This window comes from Aphelocoma coerulescens (assembly GCF_041296385.1).
Source record: "Aphelocoma coerulescens isolate FSJ_1873_10779 chromosome Z unlocalized genomic scaffold, UR_Acoe_1.0 ChrZ, whole genome shotgun sequence".
In the NCBI taxonomy this organism is placed as follows: domain Eukaryota; kingdom Metazoa; phylum Chordata; class Aves; order Passeriformes; family Corvidae; genus Aphelocoma; species Aphelocoma coerulescens.
Window position 1 is genome coordinate 3208455 of NW_027184085.1, and position 21794 is coordinate 3230248.

Here is a 21794-nt window from a genome sequence, read left to right on the forward strand (position 1 = left end):
CTGATGAGGAGAACACACAACACAAACACACAGACATGGAGGGGTTACGTGAGTGCTGTGCTGACACAGGAGGGGAGAGCGTCCTCTGCCAGGCGTGATGGACACAGCTCCAAACTCAGTCCACGGAGCCCTGACCAGCCTCACACCAGCCAGGACCCTGCCCTGAGCCACCATTCCTAAAGTCAGTCCCAGGCAAAGCAGAAAACAGGGAATGGTTGGAAGGAAACTGTTCTGCTTCCTGCTGTCCATCAAAAGGACAGTGGAAATTACTGGCCTTGGGATTATCAGAAAGAACTTCAGCAGCCAGAAGAGAAGGCCAATCCTCATGGCCTTACTCTACATATCAATAACAAAAGGCAGTGGAATCTATATTTTAAAGTCTAGAGTTCACTCAGGAATCATCTAGGAAGCAATAAAGCCCCAAGAAAATGAGGCTCTGTACCCATTTGAGGAATCATAAACAATATGTGCATGCCATCCAAACATACAAATGTTACCTAAGGTAATTCCAAAACGAGACAAGCATCACATTAAACTACACAAAGGTACAGAAGATGATAATTTAATATCTAAATGTGAAATTTGTGGCATCTTCTAGCTTAAGAATAATAGAAAATACCCTAAGAATGAGAGAAATCATTGCACAACCTAAGTAAATGTTTACTAATAAAAACATAAGGCACTAAATCTTTATTGGGATTTCACTGAGTACATGAAATTACAGTATCACTTAAACACTACATTCTTTTTAGGAGCTATTTAAATGAGGTATACACATATCCTTCGATAAGAGCTGAACAAAGCCCAGGGTTATTCTCTTATTTCTGAAGAGTAGCTTTTAAGTCTTTCTCACCCATCTGTATGCCTATCAGACACACTGAAGTTTAGCATTCAAGTCCTCTGCTAAAAATAATTACTTTATAGCAACTAATTTACATCCCTCCAACTGCATTTTAACTAAAATTAATTAAGGAAAATGGTACCTTTTTTCTAAAACATGGCTCCTTTTGTATATTCAATATTTTTTTTCCTCCCTGAAACAAGCATTTCTTCTGTCCATTTTGTTCTAGTAATGAACATCCAGTATTATTCTGTTTATTTGTCTTGAGTCAGGATGTTAACTTAAACTCAAGGAACTAAATTGCAATCTTTCTGATTTCCACAGACTTACACATAAGTTTTAATAAATGTTAAGTTTTAATTGCAAATTAAAATACCCCTGTGATCGTGGTAAGTGAGACAATCTTCTCAGGTTTCTAAAGTAAAGAATGAACTGCAATGGTCAAAGTTGACAAAATTGTTTTGTAAACTGAATGAAGTATGTATTGAAATATATATTGCCCTGCAATACAAATTTTAAAAGCCATCCTTCAGAAAGTATCTCCAATTTACAGTATCAGCAATACAATGTTCTAAATGCTTCCCACGCAGTTACTGTAACATGCCCTATTCAACCTTTTCTTTATTTTAGGGCTGAAAAATCCCAAGCCTAAAATTGCGTTTTCACAAATTAAAAATCAGTTGGTTCCTCTTCTGTCTAAAAATTTTAAACTATAGTTTTTTTCATTATGCGAAGTTTAAAGGACAAGAAATTTGAGGTCACATATGGGTTAGAATCAAAGATTCCTCTCTCATTTTCAAGACAACATCTCCTGCAAAACAGCACCTAAGAAACGCCCCAGCACTGCCTTTTTATGGGATCTCTTAAGTACAGTCTAAGTAATAACCAAATCCAAAGTAATTTAATTTAGGAGGTCTGGCAACATAACAAATTAAGATATGCTTCTTCTTTGTTCTAAACTAGCAATGGTTGGTTCCTCTGTGTTATTCTGCTGCAGACACTTCCAAATTAATATCTTACAGTAAATCATTCTTAACAGACTATTTCTTTTTCCTATCAATTAACTACAAAGAATGTCATTCTGAGTTACTTGAACGAAATACATCCCTTGCAGGTGCTTCACTCAAGATCTATGCACAGTTCTTAGGAGGAAGGAACCTGTGCCTGTCTCTTTGGGTTTACTGCCTATTAAAAAAGTCTTGTCTTTTTTTTAACAAAGTGAGATGCAACTTTTTCAACATAACACTCAAACTTTTTAACACATTTTTGTGATAGCCTAAAACATGAGTCACCCCCATTTCAATTCAGATTTTTCTGAGTGGTAGAAAGCACAACGGTGTTAAAAAGCAAATATTTTTGTATAGTATTCGATTTTTTAAAAATCCCTTACTTCTTCCAAAAGAGAAGTGTTTACATAGCAATAGATATTGATTCCCAGACTTGCTGTCACCCCAATTTCGTTCAGAGTTAATTTGCAACATCACATGTGAAATTGTTTAAAGGAAAAACTTCCTACTACAGCAGGAAGTCTAGCAGGATCTCTTTCAGGACTCTTATGCCATGTTTATGTGGTGCTTAAGAACAGCAAAATCCTAAATGCCAACAGAGAAGCTCAGTCATTAAAAGGCAACAAATTGTTCCTCATCTGCAATAATCCAAAAATCACAGCATTCCCTGAAATAAAGAGCCAAAGATTATGACTGCTCACATCAGGAGCACCCTGAAGTTTACACTGAACCTGTATTTTCAGGTGTAAATTAACACCACAGGATGCATTCAGAATACCATAACTTACACTGTGCTGAGCTCCTGTGCAGCTCACAGTACTTGTATTGAAGTATGACCAGTAAAATCTCAACTCTTCAGTCCTTCTTGAGGAGAAAACCAAGCCTGCCACTATTTTAATCCACAGTACCTTTGAGTTCAGCAGAAAGACCTGACTCTCTTGTACAACAGCTCTGTTTGCAACTTTATGACATTTTCATGTATTTCACTGAACATTTTCTTTACCTTACAAATTTAGCCAAACATATTTCTGAGCCAGTGATGTGGATGGTTTAAAAAAAGGTAACTGCACTATTTAAATGGAAGAGTTTTACTAACACAATATGAAAGGCTACTGTATTCTCAAATGTGGCAATTTCATTTTTCAGACCACACACAAGCAAACTGTCTGCTGCAACACAACCTGTGTTGACACCTTAAGAGTCTGTGTAATTTTTGTCATGAGGGCCAAATTAACTGTCACTAAAAATTTTAAAGCACCTCTGTTGGCAAAGCTGTTTTTCAGACAACAGAAGGATAAAAATGAAAATTATATTAAAATAAGTGATGCTGAGTAAGTACTCAAGACTGCAGCTGAATGTCCAAACACGCACTAACAGGAACACGTGCTGCCTATAAAAAACTCTTCTGCATCAACGTGTACAGCTAACTCTTTTAAAAGTAAAGGCAAAAGTTTTTCATGCTTGTGTCCTGACACTGAAGTCAAACCTTTCAGCTTCCAACTGTGTGCCGAGAACACTCACGGCCTGAAATTCCAATAACGCTTTTTGATACCCTGCATTGTTTTCTATCTACACATTCACTCCCTCAATTTTGAGGCTATTCACAGTGTTTTGCTAAGTGCACTGAAATGGCTTTCCAGCCAGAAAAAGGAACTGAGTCCTTTGCCAGCTCCAGGCAGAGGGATGGCAGATGGCCTGGAAACCCACCACTGCGGCAGAGCGCTGTGTGCCCAACCAGACTCGCAGCTCCACCGCTGCTCTAAAAACCACAACATCTCCTTCACCCACAAGCAGCACAGGATGTGTTTTTGGACACATCCTTATCTCTACAGAGGGTACTTTTCTCTTGCCCTTGGAAGGCGTTTCCCACAAGGTAAAGCCATTTCTGTTTAAAGGAAAACCACAGCGTGGCAGGTACGCGTCACACCCTGTCGCATCAAGGGGGCAGCTCAAAGCTTTTAACGTCTTAAGCAGAACCCAACACCAAGCAGATGACACATGCTATAAAATTAGAATAAATGTTAATGTCCCTCCCTCAGGATGGTTTGTGCACTCTTGCACTGCAGGTAAAGCTGAGCCTTGGTGTAATCATCGCCAATAGTCAAGCTCTTCATGCAATGGGATTCCTTCACCACAAGAATCTCGTGGTCAAGACCAAGAGTCAAATACAGAAGAGCCCAGTGACACACAAAAAATACCCTGGAGTGGCTTCAGATCCCCACAACGGCCCACAGAAACCTAAACAGACCTGAAAATACCATGTGGTGCCATTCTGGGTCACAAGGTACTTTTATGACTTAAAAAAAGAATGCGACCTGAGGGATTTATTCTGTGTGGTTTGGGGTTTGTTCAGAGGTGAGGAAGAACCGGTCCCAAAAATCAATGAAACAGTCTTCTTCAACAGGCTTTAAATCAGGCTTAAATAGCCCAAAGTGTAAATATTATAAATAAAAAGGCAAAACTATGAAAGCTAAAAGACTGACTAACTACTAAATTGGTAAAAGTAATTTTAGATCTCTATTAAAAGTTTACTACACAATAATTACAGGAGGATATTAGGTCTTTTCCAGACATTCTAATAATAAACATTTACTTCCTTTGTGCAACCTGCTTCCTAGCAGGTGTGGGAAAAATGCCAGTTTTCGTGGTGACAGCATCATCCACCATAATCAACTCAGTTAAATCAGTTATTTGTAAAATCTGCTGCAATATTTTACATAATTTGTCTAGAAAGTATTAGTTCAGCAACTTAATATTGCAGTTTTCCTTTAAATGTTCTTCCCCTATGTAAGATGTTGTTTTTCTCAAAAAGAAAAAACTTCTAGCACAACAGGCAAAAAGGCATGTAACCCAGTAAAAATTGGCAAGCCAAAAAGTTTATTTTTATGTATTTTTATTTTTATGGATTTTATTTCCGATTGCCATATGATGATGGTTCTATGGTATAATATGCTGCAAGAATAATTCACACAAAGTCCTGTCCACAGCGCTTGGGCTAATAAAATAACAAAGACTCAGCAGACAAAAACCTTGAAGAATTCAACTTTCTTTTGCTAATAAAATGACACTAATAAAATGACAAGAAGGCCCCTATAATTTGCTGCCTCCCATCTTAACATAGATGTGTCAGCAAGTTAGAAGTGTAGAAATTATTGATCCTTATGACATAGGAAAACAGTAACAACTTTGTCTAAAATGTTGAAAATTTAGGTGTGAATATAGCTTGGGCACCTGTGTAATTGTATTTTGTATCCTAAAATAGGTGACCAGCTGCAATCTGAAAGAACTTAGAATAAGGCTAAGCAGGTTTGTCATGCACTGACATGTTGAGCTGAAAGCACAGAATAAGTGCAGTAATGGCCAGGGCCTTACTGTTATACAGGCAAGAGGTGTGCCGTGCCATTTCTAACACAGCTACCAAGCTGTGGGCTTTATATATTAAAGCATAGCTGGCCACTTATCTTAAGAATTAGATTATCACCATCTAAGGGGATTTGACAGCACTGACATGAGTTCATATAGGCTTACAAAGATCTGAAAAATCCAGACTTCAAAGGTAGTCCTTCCTCCCATTTACCATTTCTATACTTTGCTGGTGTGCAAAAGTGCACAGGAACCTCAGAACAGATTTTTAAAATTTGCCCACGTCTTGTTATTGCACTGCAGTCTTCAAATTTACACAGAGCTGCAGTTCTCCTGGGTTTTTCTCAAGTGTCACTCATCTAACTTAGCATGACAGCTGAGAAACGATGTCAGGCGCGTTACAGTTCAGTTTAAAAAACATCCTCTACCTGGTATCTCTGCAGTGATTGTCTTGCTGCTCCCTGAAACCTCTTCATCATCATCTGATGAGCTCGTGCTGGAGTCACAGGTCAGGTCACTGTCGCTGGTACTGCTGTCCTGCAGCAGGTTGTACTTCTTGCGAGCAGCTGCCTCCCGCTTCTGTCTCAAGAGCCGGATCCTCTCTTTGTGCTTTTGGCTCCGGTGACCCTTTACCTTGGTTACTCGGCCATTCTGCTTATCACTAGACTGTCGGTTTTTCTTGGCAGCCATTGTTGAAGTTTCACTTTCAGACCTGGATCTCCTGGATTTCCTCCCGACCGCAGCCCCAGACACCGCAGAAGGGTCTCCCTCCGTGGCGGCTTCAGCTTGGCAGGGCTCGTTCTCCTCTGCGGAAGACAACGTGTCTGAGTCGGCCAAATGCCCGCTGGAGGAAGGGGAAAGCATGCAGTGATTAGAAGAGTCACTCTCATAAACTCGGCCACCTGCTGGCTTGTCGCTCTCCGTAGACGCCAGCTGAGACTCCGAGGAGTCCCGCCTCAGTTCCATCAGCAAGCAAGGCATGGAAGAGAGCACTGCAGAGTCTGCTGCAGTGGGCACGCTGTCCTTCTGAGTTTGTGTCTCGAGTTCTATAGGCCCGTCTTCATCAGGAGCAGTCTCATGCTTTTCAGAAGTCTTTGGTGGAATTTCTGAATCAGCAAGTTCTTCTGCTTTTCCTACTGCCTCCATCTTCATTGCAGAGCAAGGTCCTTCTAGACTCAAAGCATTGAGCACGTTGTCTGGGAGGCCGGGTGAGCTAGACGTGGTCTCCAGCAATGCAGTGGCCTGCACAGGAACAGAACAGTAGGAGAGAATTATGCAAGTAACTCAGCCTGCTCTTCATGGTGTTACCTTAAACAACTCACTGCTTTCTGTTGCGCACAGTATGGGTTCACAGAACCCCAGAGTGGTTTGGGTTGGAAGGGACCTTACAGATCTTTCAGTCCCACCCCCTGCCATGGGCAGGGACAACTTCCACTATCCCAGGATGCTCCAAGCCCCGTCCAACCTGGCCCAGAACAACAGCCACAGCTGCTCTGGGAAACCTGTGCCAGGGCCTCACCACCCTGACAACCAAGAATTCCTTCCCAATATCCTTTCTAACTGTGCCCTCTGGCAGTGGGAAGACATTGCCCCTTAATCCCATCACTCCAGGCCCTTGTCCAGAGTCCCTGGCAGGCACTGGTAGGGGCACTAAGGTCTCTCTGGAGCCTTCTTTTCTCCAGGTGAACACCCCCAGCTCTCTCAGCCTGGCTTCACAGAAGAGCATTTTACTATTCAGCATCATGCTGGTTTTCTTAATTTACTTTTTCCTCGTGAATGCATCCTGTTACACCAAATTATTCCTTCATTTACACACCCACAAAAAATGGTACCCGAGTCACACTGAATGGGGCTCCCAGTGGAACCATTCAGCAAGGGAACCTTATGTACCAAAGACTTATTACATAAAGAAGTGCTATGAAATGCTACTGAATTGTCAGAGCCACAGCTACAGGCTCCGGCTTCAGAGGCATTAGCTACGTGTAACACAGATTGCTCTCTCTCACCAGAGAACCACCACGCTGGTGAGTCATGTAAACATGTTTTAGGAATATCTAATACACCATTCAGGAAGTCCTTGAGTGTCTCCCATGCAAGTTCTGGTTATATGAGAACCTCAAGGCTGACCTAGATTCTCTCAAATCTGCCAGGAAAGAAGCACTAAATACTAGGGGCTGTAAGCAAGAAACATTATCCACCCACACCAGTATCCTACATTTTACTTCAAGTTATAATTTAATAAATTGCATTGCTTCAGTGCAAATAAGAAGACCAAGCTGTTTACCTGATTGATAACTTGCACATTATCTACCCAAAAGTACCTGAAGCAACTTCAAGGAAATTTTGCTGGAGAGATCAACAGTTACCATTCTGTCTTCATTATTCTCACTTTGCCTTGCATCTACATTTTCACTTGGAATACAACATGGAATAAAGATCTTTCAATTACCATATTCGCTTGCAGATGCATAGTATGGAACAAATCCTTTACAGCTTCAGAAGTACAGTAAATTATAAATTTATGGCACTTCAAAACACAAAGTGTAGGCAAGAAAATGCTGCAGTGAGATCTTATCTGAAAAATTGCATTTCTGCAGAGAAGGTCAATCCGCACTTGAGCACCCTGAGGAAGCATGGATGGTTCAGAGAGATTTTTATGTACCCTGAGAATCCTTCTTCAGCTTCCTGATCCATCCCAAGCTGCTGTAAGCTTGTATACATGTATGTAATACATAATATAAGGTTACTTCCCTGCTTCTGAAAGGTGCTGTGCAAAGCTCAGCATTGTCCTGTGTGCCCTAACCCACTCTGAAACTTCATTTTTAGAGAACACTAAAATAGAGTTCATGCTTCCTTCAGGCTAATGAATGAACTGCTGTATGGTACAAGGAAATTATGGAAATACTTATGGGACAGAAACACTAGCTAAGGAAAGAAAGGTTGGTTAGTATCAGACATCACAAGAAAAATGGAGATGACAAGACCAGGTCTGCTAAGTATGAGGAAAAAAACCTCACAAACGCAAAATCTCAAACAATAAAACCAGCATTTTCCTTCCAAAAAACAGAATAAAATGCATACTGTGAAACAGAAGAACATATATATCAGGAAAAATATTTGTGAATACTTGCACTGAGTAACCCTCTCCTGAAAGCAACTTCAAAGAATTTCTGGAGCCAGTAATTTAATGTAAGCAGTAAATATCATGTAGGAGCAATTTATTTCCAAGGCTACAGCAGAGCACCAACAAACCCAAATGATGAATACACATGTTCTGAGACATAAATGCATGTCAATACTGTAATGGAATCAATATTTCTATGTAATTCACTCACAAACCTGTATTATCAAATAATTCTCCTATTATACAGGTAAGTAAGACACAGACTTGGTGATGGAACAAGTGGAATTAGTATTGTAACTGCTAGTGCAGCTCCCAGTTTTCCTCTGGCCATGCACTTTAAAATGAAAAATATCTTCTCTAAGAGTTTTGAAAAGTACACACAGGGAGAAAAGTGGTTGCTCAGACACAAACCAAAAGAGTATTAGCCTGGCCAAATGAAAACATACTTAAATATTCATACTAATAACTGCAGAACAGCTTCTGCACTGTTCAACCTCTTAGCCCGGGGAGCACAAAGAAGAGAGCTTGACACAAAGCTAAAGGGCAGCCAAAGTGAGCTACTGATTTTTTTCCACAAATGTCCTACTTAGAAAGATCATTTACCTCACAGCTCCCAAAGGGGCTGTAGCAGCACCTGCACTTGTCTTTCCATCTCTCTGGTCTACCAGCCAGAAAAAAAATACGTTTCATCTGCACATTGCCACCTTGCTAACAGCCCAACTACAATGATTTTATAGGAGTTTTTTAATATTAAGTGGGATCTTTAGCTACTCCAGCCACACTGGTTTGATCCCTCACACAGTGATTTTCAGTGAGTTGACAGTAGAGGGAATAGCAATTTCATGACACTGACATGTTTCCATGTACATGGAAAAAAATACGTATTCTGGTAAGGTTTGTACTCTTCAGGTCCTGTGAACTGGCTCTTAAGACATCACCAATTCCACTATTTTTACATATATATATATATATATATATATATATATATAAACCAGAGCTTTGCCTTTCTCTCAGTGGGAAAAAAAAAACCCAACATGACTCAAACAGACTTTGCTGCAGGGAAGAACACAGTCGGTTTGGCAGAAAATATCTATGCCAAGGAAAGCCTTGTCTCAAAGAAAGAAAAAAATGTCCTTATTTAGTTCTACCTGAAAAATGTACAGAACAGCAAGAAGAGACTTTACTGAAGAACTCCCATTCCTTTCTCGCCACTCACCTTTCTAGTAGCAGCACTAGAAAAGGAAATCTCAAGGTGGTGCTAGAGAAAGACCATTTTTCTACTGAAATGAGAACACTGCACTGAAAAATAAGTTGTGATGCTTACAGACACAGATGGATACTTAATCAGACGTTGATCAGAAATGGCATTCTCTTTTTCCTGATGAACAGATACTGCACTAATGATTTTAAAAGGCAATTTTGTAAAAACTTCTGTGCTGGATTTTTCAAACAGAAAATATGTTACTTTCCAAGTCACACACAGAACACACCAGTGTGCAGAAACCATTAAATTATCCAACCATACCACTAATCATGGACTTATTTGTAAAGGCACACAACTTGTACACTAGGGAATCTGCACTTCAGGGAAGAATTCTTGAAGGTCAGATTTGCACAGACAGCCCAGCCTCTCTAACAGTTTGCTGCCACTAACAAGGATGGGTTTTATCCCCTATTCTTTACCCACCTAACTCTGACTGCACCATCATATTCCCTCCTTTGCACAGAACTGGCTCACTCTTCTGTAGGTAGATTCCTTTCAATAAGCCAGCAGAAATCAAAATGAGAAAGTAAGTGACATTTTCTGCCAGAGCTGGCAGGAAGGAGGGAAGAGAGGGCAAGCACAAATCAGCCTTGTAGAAAAAAAAATTAATCTGGTTAAAAGCTGCCTCCTGTTTTGTGTCATCACACCTTGAGCTCACAGGTTCTTCCTAAACACAGTAGAGGGTACTGAGTGTTCTTTCACAGCACTGTTTGCTCTGGGAAGAGATTTCTGTAGATTAAAAAAAAAATTATTAAGAGCAAAAAAACTCAGAGGTGATAGTAGCTTCCTAAAGAACAATTTTCACTAATGTATACTACTGCACAAAGACTTATATTAAAGATAGCAGGTTTCCCAGAGCAGAGTCTCAGGCATTAGATTATAAAAATAAATAATTTAACAGAGCGTTAGAGCAGCAGATCAGCTCTGTGTGTCTGGACAGGGACCGTGAACAAAGAAATCCCCAGAGAGCCACACCTTAGGCACCCGCCCCTCACACATCTTGCCTGTGCCTCTTAGTTCAGTGCTGAGTTTTGGTCTGAGGCCTTGCAGTACCTCACTGGGCTCTTTCTCAATGTCCAGGCAGGCCGTTCAACTCTTGTGGAGTTGCAGCTTCTGCTGGTGGTTGTTGCCTGCTGATCTTGCGGTTTGAGTTCCTGGTGTCTCTGCTCCTTGGCAGAGCACAGGAAACTAAAAAAGCCCTCATTTAGGTAAACAGTACTCAGCAGCAGCTAAAATATCCATTTGTTATCAATGTCCTTCTCACACCACGGACAAAACACAGCTCTGTATCAGCTAGTGGGAAGATTACTAAGGAAATTAATTCTGTTCTGGAAACAAACATTTCTAGCTCTAAGTTCACAGCTTAAGGTTGAAGGCTTCATCAAATCCAGCTACTCAGGCCAAGCAAACAACATACTAAATTACATTATCATATAGTAACATCTAGAATGTTTCTCATTTTACTTACTTAAGCTGAACAAGGAGTATCCCTCAACAGCCTGAAATACTTAATAAACCCCATGACACCGTAACCTTAATTCTACATTGTCATTTTAGGTGTTATTGAGCTAACTAATGATAAAAAATGCCTAGCTTGTATGAAGCAAACCAGCTCTTCTTTTTCTGAACCTACAGACAGGACAGATTCTTCCTTTGGAGGTACTACTTTTTTCACAGCAGTTTCCTGGAAAACTCACTCTAGGTTATTACTAAAGCTTTTCCTCTAAATCACAGAGGAGCAGACCACTTCTTTTCCCTGCTTATGGTCATATCACCTTCTTATGCCAATTCTAGCAACTGTCAAAATAAAAAAAAAATTTCTAGCAGAACACTGCCTTTTAATGCCCTTCCAGTTAGTGCTAAAAGAAAACAATTTGAACAACCCACCTCCTCTCAACACTTACCATTCAACTGAAAGCTGTAATTTTTTTTTTTTAATGATAAACTGTACCTATATTACTGCAGCAAATAACATCATGTACGTTCTTCAGGCTTTTGTGACTACATAAATGAAAAGTTAAACTGCAGTGCTGCATACAAGTTATTTGTTCAGAACACACAGTTAACTAGAGATCCTTCCAGATCCCTTCAACCTCATAGTTCCAGTGCCACAGAAGTCAGTTATTTTCATCTAAATCTGAATATGTTATGATATTTATAAGGAACTAAACACTATAATGGCTCATTTTTACATAAACAATTATTTCCATCACCAGTGGATTACATTATCTCACATTTACCCAACAGAGATGGAATAAATCAGAGGTGAGAGAGGTTAATGACAAATGCATAGAACAGAGGCTAATAAAATTATGTAAAACAGCTGACTATTTTTAAAAATGTAAACACACAGACAAGCACATCAAGAGCTCTGACTCGAACACTTGACGACTGTGTGTCTGAGGAGGGTGGACTGGGAAAGGGCAGAAGCAGCACACAGCCTGGGTGCTGAAAAGTTGACTGTAATGCACGTTTGCTTCATAATACAGGATAAATTTTTGCAAAAAGCAAAGTTAGGCCCTCTTCTGACAGAAGGATGTGTAACTCTGAAGATGGGAAGTGCTAATGAATGTGTCCACTTGCAAAGCTTCACCAAAATCCTTTGCAGGTGTAGCTGTGTCTCGATCGTGCTTTTTTTCTTCTCAAATCACCTTCCCTTGCATTGAAAACCAAGACAAGTAATTCAGTGAACTCACCAGTGACATTTTAGTATAAAAAACACAGAGAGATATCACAGAATCACAGAATGTTTTGGGTTGGAAGGGACCTTAAAGATGATCGAGTTCCAATCCCCTGCTAAGGGCAAGGACACCTTCCGCTAGATCGGGATGTTCCAAGCCCCATCCAACCTTGCCTTGGACACTTCCCGGGATGGGGCAGACTGTGCCAGGGCCTCACCACCCTCACAGCCAAGAATTTCTTCCTAGTATCTCATCTAAACCTACCCTCTGTCAGTTTAAAGCCATTACCTTACAGCGGAGAGCAGAATGTCTAATTAACTAAAAACAAATCAATCCAAATAATCAGGCGTCTATCAAGAAAGACTAATCTGCACTCAGACAAATGTGGAAATACTGACACTTTCTGGACTTCCCAGCTTGTTCAGCTCCTCCCAAAGATACCACACATTCCTTTTCATCTTCTTTGAAGTGTCACACAAACCAGCACACTTAAAACAACAGAAGTGAGACCAGCACTCAGTCAATTTAACCCAAGACAGTTGACTCAGCTCTGTGTGGATGTGTGTGCAGGATGCTCCACAGCAGATTTTTCATAACACTGAGCCACCCCCACAGGGATACTGTGTAATTTATATAGCGTTCCTTTGAAAATGCTGCCCTAAAGCTGACTCACTGGCATGCGATTCTACCTAAGGCACATTTCTGGGAGTGGAGCTGGCTCTTTATCAGATGATTCACAAATCAGGCCTGGCGGCAACCCCAAAGAATAGGACCCTTCCGAACCGACATGGTAAGAGAATTGCAGTGCAAAACAAAAGAAGAAAGGATTAAACTAATGCTGTGTTTCAAGTGGTTTTGCATAAATCAGCGAAGGTTAAAAACAGGCTGCTCCTACTGAGTGCTCAACAGGCTGCATATACAAATTACCCAAGACTGAATATAAATTACAAGTGCATGTGTTAATACAAAGCTTTGTGAGCATCCTTTGCAATCTTGAAAAGCAACATTTTTTTATCCTACATAAGAAGCAAGACTGCACATTTAAATACAGGGTTTTGCATTGTAATGCTTAATGCACATATTCTGTCTCTTCCAAAGGAAAGGCAAGTACCGACTAAGGTTTATTTCACAACTCCGCACACAGGTTTCCATAAACATTCACCAGCTGCACTTGGAACCCCACAATAAAAAAATCACAGTCCTTGCACACAGATAAAAGCATGCAGGGTTGGCTGCACTTAGCCTTCTAAGAATCTCCTTTCTTCCTCATAATGAAACCATTTTTCTCAAGGGCACAACACTTTCAAGTCTACAAAGCTCTCTACTCTAAAAATTAGAGGGGGCATATTTTTATTACTACCTGTTCATAAAACTTTAAGTGACTCACTTTTAAATTTTTTCTTTCAGTACAACAAGTGGCAGAAATCAACATGATGACAGTTTCTTTTTCTCTCTGCTGTACATTAGCTTGCAGGAGATCACCCTACAGAGGATCGTCACATGGATGGACCATCTTTTTCTAAGATACTGAGTTTAACAGATTTTCGCAGTTTATCTATCCATTTCTGTTTCTTGAAAAAAATGTGTTCTGTGCTTCCCCATTCTATATAAAAAGATCTCCTCAAGAAATGCTGGTCTACTGTTCTACCACGGTCAAAGTAATGCTCTCATAAAAGCCACATTTTAAATTGCTTGAGCACTATGTAACAAATTAATCCTAATTTTCAGAGCAGCAGTTAAGAACATTTACCTGAGATATCCTGAAAGTAACCAACATTGTGTCATTTACTAAGAGCTCCAACTGGCAGATCAGGACAACTGCAATGTAACTTCAAAGTAGTAAATCCATCTCAGCAGTGCCGTACTCACAGAATCATAAAGGTTAGAAAATACCTCTAAAATCATCAAGTCCAACCAGCAGCACCACCATGTTCACCACTAAACCATGTCCTCAAGTGCCACATTCCACAGCAATTTTCCAGCATCTCCACATCTCCCACAGCTACCCAAGAGCTCAAGGCACTGAACTAGACTTGCTGTGGGTTTATGACAGCCATTTAACGAAGACGAGTTATGAGATACTAAGTAACTCTACAGTTTGTAAATGTTTTATGATCAGACCTTTTTACACATCTTTGTCTTGGGAATCAAACAAAACTGACCCTCAGGTACTTAAAAGTTTCAAATGCTTTAATTCCACACCAATGAATGCTTTTGCCATAAGGTAGGGGCAGTGAGATACCCTTTTTATGGTCTGACCATCAGGTGACACATCCAAATTCTACAGAAGGGCTGCAAAGGAACTGCAAGCCCAGCAAGCCCTGATATCAAATCATTTTCTCATCCACATAGCCACTCATATTATTTATTTGCTTCTTTAATTCTTAAGCTAGTAGTATCAAATCTAAATACTGCAATACGGACTTGCATGAGGTACACCATTGAAAAATAAACTGTATCAGTACACTAAAGGCAAAGTCATGTGGCATTCAAATGATGAAATTTTACAGCTGTTGGGCTGTTCTTGACACCAAATGTCCAGAACCAAGAGGTGCCAATTGTTTTCAGCACCCATCAGACTGCTAACAATCAACAGTGCAGTCTTTACATGTCCAAAGTGCTTCCAAAAGAGCAAAGGACTTATGCCACAGGTCTCAGTATGAAGCTAACACAGGCTGGTTCTACAAATGAGCAAAAGCTACCTTGAGTATTTAAATAAAGAAGAACTGAGTGGGTCAAAAGCCAGTCACATGTGTGATACCAAAAATGTCTCTAACATGGGCTTTACTATCACCTACTTTCTACAGTATTTACTTTTCCAGTTGGCAGAAGAGAAGAAACTTGAGCTCCACTTCAAAAGAACAACAGACAGACCAGAAAGCAGACATTTCTTTCCCACAACACACAACAGACTTTGCATGTCTTTGAGTACAAAAATTAAATAACAGTATGTAAGAGGATACCAAGTTACCAGCTACAAAAAGAGAAAAAGAAAATTAAAAGGCAGTTTTCAGAAGTACCATGCAAGTACAGACAGGAGAAAAAAAATTAAAGGAAAACACTAACTCCCTCTTTTCCCCCCCCCATTCCCAAAAAAAAAAATCCAACCCAAAAGAGCCTTAAAATGCATCTTTTACCCCAAAACTACTTCTTACTCTATTATTACTGTTTAGGAAAAAGTGGCTCAGCTGGCAGGACTTTCATAAGAACAAAACTAATTGTTACCAACAGGAGACATAAACTATATTAACAGCTTTCCCAGTAAAAGGGGAGATGGAAGGAATAAAAAAAAAAGAGCATGAAGCCAGGAGTATCAATTCAACCTTATTCCATTAATTCAACACAGCCTTATTGCTGCTGGAGCTCCGAGAGTTCCATACAGACAAACAATGAAATCCACTACAGCTGTTAAACAGTAGAAGAAACATTCTGATCTTGTAAAACAAACAAGGGAAATCAGGTGTCTGTTATCAAACTCACTTCAAGTTGAGGAGAGGTTTATAACCAATTATTGAGGGCTTAGGAAGCTAACACTGGCAAGATATTAAATTAATTTCCTCAGTTTTATTCAACAGTTCCTGTATTTTCTTTATTATAGTGAGTGGATTCAAAGTCTGTACTTTGCATTTAAGATGACTTATTAACAGCAGTAAGTGGAACCATGAAAAATAAAACTTCACCTTGGAGGCTTTCTAAACACAATACTCACAGAAATATGTGGGGGTTTTGTAACTCCTCACAGATTCTGCACACTGCTACCAAAATATGTTACCTCATCTGGAGGAACCATGGTTATTGGCAACAGAATTTGCATTGATCAGTAATGGGCTCACAGGCACTGCTACCCACAAGACCATTCTTTCCCACAATGGCAACTTCACTTCCAAAAGACCTCTCACCAAATGCAATGAGGGCCCGGACTACCAGCATTTCACCCAACTTCCTTCATTAGGAGACAGCCTTTAAATCATTGTGTTTCCAACCACAAGCACACAGACTTAGTAGACAGCTTCCCGGATCTATTCTTTACCAATGTTTTTTCCCTAAATTGCCAGATTACTTAGAAATCCCTTTCTGGCAGGACCTGGAATTCCAAGAGAGCATGAACCAGGAGAGTGAGCTGAGGAGCCAGGAGAACTACCAGCTGATGAGAAAGCCAAAGCGCAAGAGAACAACACTGGTTCAACCTCACCTTGCTATCACAACAAGCTGATTCTTTTTTGCTTCAAATGTTTGACAGTACTGTTGGAGCCCCAGCCTCACACTGGTACCACGGAAATGCAGTATTCCCAATGGAAAACAAACTACTGAAATGGTAATCGTTTCATCATGCAGACAACTAGTATCATAAAGTCTGGCTCTTAGTTATTCCCAGCTCTGCTACTGTGAGTCACTTGGCCTCTACCCATGTTGGATGAATGGAACTGAAATCTGCCTTCTCTAAAATAAGTTGTGAAATGCTAATGATCAAGCATCATGAAACAAGACACTAGAGCAGAGAGGTAGCAAGAGGAACACTTATTCAAACAGTCTGGCTCGTCCTACTCATTTTGAGGAAATTTTGAAGCATCACACAGAAGACTATCTTGCAGGACACTGCAGAATCCTCACTATAATGTCAAATCCATGATCCACACACACTGAAACAAAAATGCTAGCTTGAAGGACTCTTTAAATACTTGCATTTAATTAAAAAGTGACCACCTGTTCCATTTATGATTCAAAAGTTGTCAGATTGAGTACTAACAGCTTCTAAGCTGTTTTCTTAGAGACCAAATACCACAAGACATGGTAAGGCTGAAGCCTGTATGCTATTCTGCTACTTTGATCAATTTCTGAGCGTTGGAGACACAGACTACGTGGTCAAATTGATACAAAACCCTTGAATACCTTCTTTATTAAAAAGGGATATCAGGTGGAATCATTCTGAACATAAAGCTGACACACCTCATGACCATGGGCAAGTTACTCGACCTCCCTGAGCAGACAGTAACACATCTGACACAGTGTCACTGCAACACCTGTGCCGCCGAGCCGCATCTCATTTCCAGTCCTGCATGAGTAATCCATGTGTGTCCCAGCCACAGGGAGCCAGTCACATCCACGGAGAAACTGCTACAGGCTCCACTCATGCAGATCAGACATGGGGAGAGGCAAAGCTAATGAGTGGGAATGGGCAAACACAGATTTAAATTTGAACTCTTAAACAGTAGCACTGAGTTAAGTGACAAGGAATCAGTCACTCAGCTTAGCTCAGAGATGTATTACATCAGAGAAAGCAACAGTGGAGGCTAATATTTACACCATATGCACATTCTGATTTAAAGTCCCTTTCATCCAGTTCTCTTTTTGCTCAAAAACGCACATTTGTGGACACTGTGTTCTAAACCTCAAGTCGCAGACTCAGAACTGCATTATGCATTAAAAACCTGGAACAAAGATGTGACAGAAAGTACAATTTTTGTGGTGATTTGTGTTGTCCAAGTTCCCTGCAATAGTATCTGCTGCTACAGATTCCAGTATCATAAGTTTGGCTGCTCCTGAGTTGAAGTGATAAAGGCTGAACTCCTGTTCATGTGCTGAACATTTATTTTGGTTCTGGAAAACCAAAAGTTGTTTCCTTTCCACATTAGGTCATCTCAGAGCATCGACACACACTGTACCATACTTTATCTCAGACCTCTTTCCCAGCACTATGCCTGTCCCCTTCTCCCAGTGCTGCTTCATTTTCAGTTCCCCATCACTACTAGTAACGTTCAGGTCAGGTTTTAGTAATTCTTTTCCAGAGTACAAGTCACACACTGGCAATTATGGTATTTAAATCTTTTACTTTGATCTAGTAAATGTGTCATTAAATCTGCTGCTCAGTTTCTGTCAATGTTTGCAGTTTTCTAAGCCATTCCATCAACTGCAAATAAAAACACAGAAACTGAGATTGACCATAGACCTAAATCTGTCAAAAAGTACCATCAACACAACAACTTTGAAATGCTATAGACGATTATGCGCAGGTTGCTTGAAACTATTTACTCACTTGAAAAACTTTCCAAAGCTTTCATATTGCTAGATAATTGGTGGTGCTTTGGTCAGAGGGTAACCAGAGAGTTGGTTCACTCAGTGTGCAGCCCCTTCACCGTGTGGTATGTAGAGACCCCCCATCTCATTAACAGATGTTTCAGTGAGATGTTGATATACAGGCAGGTCAAAGATGGCACATACATCCTTGGTGGTGCAGGGAGTTGTTGTGATAATATACAAGAGAAAGGGAAGAAAGTGAACAGAATCCAGGCAAAGAATCCTGCATTTTAAAGGTAAATATACAGCAAGGAGATGGGGGTCAGGACAGCCAAGGCAATTATTTCTTGTTGCTCTGACTGAGCTACACCAACTTATCTCCCCAATGTTTGATGTTCAAAGCCCCTCATGATAATCCATATTTATTCTTTGTTCATTCAACCTCAACTTGCCCCACTAATCCCACCCCCTCCACACTGCCCATTTGTCAAAGGCACCCAAACACCCTTCCTACCTCCTCTTTATCAGCTAGAGCAGGGCAACATTTTCTGTGTGCTGTGACCGTTCTCAACTGCCCTGTGGGTGGCTTCAGGTTCCTTCCCGTTTCCCCTCCCTCCACAGCGCCCGGTTTAAGGCACCCACTCCTGCTTTGTGCTCTGTGATTCCCTCCAAGCAGGCAGGCTGTGTTCACCAGTCGAGCGTAGGCAGAGGTGCCCAGGCTGCATCACCACACACATCACACGCCTGCAGGTGTAAGGAAGGCCACAGTCCTCCCCTCTGCCAGACTTCTCAGGCGTCTCTCACTGCACCTCTTCACCCCGCCAACCAGCAACTGGGCTGGAGAGCAAACAGAAATAGTCGACATAGTGTAATTAAAAAATTTAAGTGCTTCAAAATGAGTCGGAACTGTTACCCTCATGTACTCGAGCAGAAATACCAGCTGCCCAGGCTCACACACCGCCTTCCATCACCTGCTGCGGCCCTTCCCTTGGCTCCCCAGACAGAACACCAGTGTCACTGGTCAGCCAGAACCACAGAAAACTCTGTGTTATTGGCTTTCAGTAGCCACATAACCACCCCCTTTGGAGCTTTTTGGACAGCACCAGGCTCCTCTACATCACTCTAGAAATAGTCAGAAAACTACTCTTAAGAACGACTGCTGCTGGACAGATGAGTCCCCCACACTTCATGCCACTGCTTTGCTACCATATATACATATATATATGTATGGGGGGATGTCTGGGTTTAGCAAACAAGACAATTTACTGTTCTCGTGAGTTTGTTACAAACCCATTTCCTCTGCAGGGACCACGTTTCCCTCCTCCAGGGCAGCAGGGAAAGCTGTGCTGTCCTGACTGCCTGGCTTCCAGCTCTTGTACCACAGGAGCAGCAATTACAGGTGGTAACTGGGGCAGCAGAACCACACGATGGGGAGCTCAAAAGAGCACCACACTCAGTTTCCACCTCAAGGTCAAACATTACGTTTTTAGTAGACTGGAGCAACGTAACACACTTAAAGAGAAACATTTTAAATGTAGTGTTTGTTTGCTGTTCCAAGGGGAGGGGCATTACTGTTTGTACTTAAATTTTTAGCTTGACAAATGGAAATAGTTTAGCCCTTGCCTGTAAGTGAAACTATTGTTTGTTCTGATGCCTGGCAGGTAGCAGAGGACATCTAAAACCAAGTAAAATCTCTGGGAGGAGGAATTAAAAGAAATTTTACATTTTTAAAGAGATGCTCAAGGGTTCAAAGATTTGCTTATTCATTCATTTTTAAAAGCTAGAATTACTTGTCGGGGGAAAAAAAATCAAACAGGACTGACTTCTGCCACCTTGACACACAAGTTTCTTTCAGCTTTTGAAGTGTTGTTAGGTACTTTGTGCTGGTTTAAAGTGCACAACTAGTGCATAACTAGTTAGAACTACAATCTTGTTTAACTAAGTTATTGCAGTTATAGTTTCACCAAGGTACCTACAAACTTTGAGGCAAGTAGCCGTGTTCCACTGTTAACAACCTATGTCATAAATACACTTATATGTTACTTAACAAAGGTGGAAGCAATGTAAACCTAAAAAAAAAAAAAAAAAAGCCCCAAGTCTTTCAGAAAGTGGCCTTTGTTGTCCAATAACCTCCAGGCAAAAAGTTACAGTACTGAAACTGGGGAAATAGTTAAAATATTACAAGTCTGCTCAGTCTGCCTTTTTTTCTCTTTTAAAAAGGAACAAGTAGCACAGTTAAGTTTTATATTCCCCTCGGACGGCTGTGTGGCTCGGAGCCACATCTGCAACCCATTAGACGTCAGGAGCTCAAGGGGAACCCGGGCTAGATAGGCAACGAACAACTTGAGCGTTCTTCCCATACAAAACACGTTTTCCCACCCGCGGAACACACCACCCAAGGTAAACAAAGACGCAAAGGAACCCATGCAGAAGCGCACAACTGGAGCCCTTGCACCCCTTGCTTTTCCCAGGGGTACCCTCCGTCAGCTCACACGACTTCAAAAGTCGTTGCAAGGAAGGGAAGGAAAGAAAGAAAAAAAAAAAAAAGAGGCACGTTACAAAAGTCCCGGGGAAAGACAAAACGGGCCCCGAGTTGCTCCCGGGATCTGTGGGGAATTTCGCCCCGCGGGGTGAGGGCAGAGGAAGGCGGCGGGGCCGCACCAGGGGCAGGAGCGGCAGGAGCAGCAGCAGGACCACCCCTGAGGGGCTCAGCCCCCGCCCGCGCTCCGGGGGATGCGGGGCCGCTCCCGCCCGGGGGCAGCCAGGCCGGTACCGCCCCTCCCCGCGGCGCCGGGCCGCCCCCCGCCCGCACGGCACCGCGCTCACCTGTGCGAGGCTGGGCCCCTCCCGGCCTCCCCGGCGGGGGCAGCGGCCGGGGCATGGGCGGCCGGAGGAGCCGGAGCCGCGGGAGCAGCCGGAGCGGCCGGGAAGAGCCGGGAATGTCACCGGGGCCGCCGCGCCGTCACTTCCGCCCGCCGCGCCGCGAGCGCCGCGCGGGCCGGCCGCGCCCCACAGCGCCCCCGCGCGGCCGGAGCGGGAACGGCGGGAGCGCCGCCACGCCGGGGCCGCGGCACGGCCGTGTCCGTGTGTCCGTGTGTCCGTGTGTCCCTGTGTCCCTGTGTCCGTGTGTCCCTGTGTCCCTGTGTCCGTGTGTCCGTGTGTCCGTGTCCCGTGTCCCTGTGTCCCTGTGTCCGTGTGTCCGTGTGTCCGTGTGTCCGTGTGTCCCTGTGTCCCTGTGTCCGTGTGTCCGTGTGTCCGTGTCCCGTGTCCCTGTGTCCCTGTGTCCCTGTGTCCCTGTGTCCGTGTGTCCCTGTCCCGTGTCCCTGTGTCCCTGTGTCCCTGTGTCCGTGTGTCCGTGTGTCCGTGTCCCTGTGTCCCTGTGTCCCTGTGTCCGTGTGTCCGTGTGTCCGTGTCCCGTGTCCCTGTGTCCCTGTGTCCGTGTGTCCGTGTGTCCGTGTGTCCGTGTCCTGTGTCCCTGTCCCGTGTCCCTGTGTCTCCG

The 21794-nt window shown here is 42.2% G+C and overlaps 1 protein-coding gene across 3 annotated transcripts in view; it reads right to left on the reverse strand.

Moving 5' to 3' along the window:
- Nucleotides 1–21272, reverse strand: part of ARK2N (arkadia (RNF111) N-terminal like PKA signaling regulator 2N) — a 44634-nt gene extending 23362 nt beyond the window's left edge. Inside the window, exons 1-2 of one of the 3 annotated variants that reach the window (XM_069001448.1) lie at nucleotides 21122–21272; nucleotides 5640–6453 (exon numbers count right to left, since the gene is read on the reverse strand). In XM_069001448.1, the coding sequence (XP_068857549.1) occupies nucleotides 5640–6363 (724 nt within the window). In that variant the 5' untranslated portion in view covers nucleotides 6364–6453; nucleotides 21122–21272. Of the gene's footprint in view, nucleotides 1–5639; nucleotides 6454–15603; nucleotides 15621–20854; nucleotides 20947–21121 lie in introns of those variants that run through there. The other 2 variants (XM_069001449.1, XM_069001447.1) reach the window with 2 other exon arrangements.
- Between the last annotated feature and the right edge of the window lie 522 nt (nucleotides 21273–21794).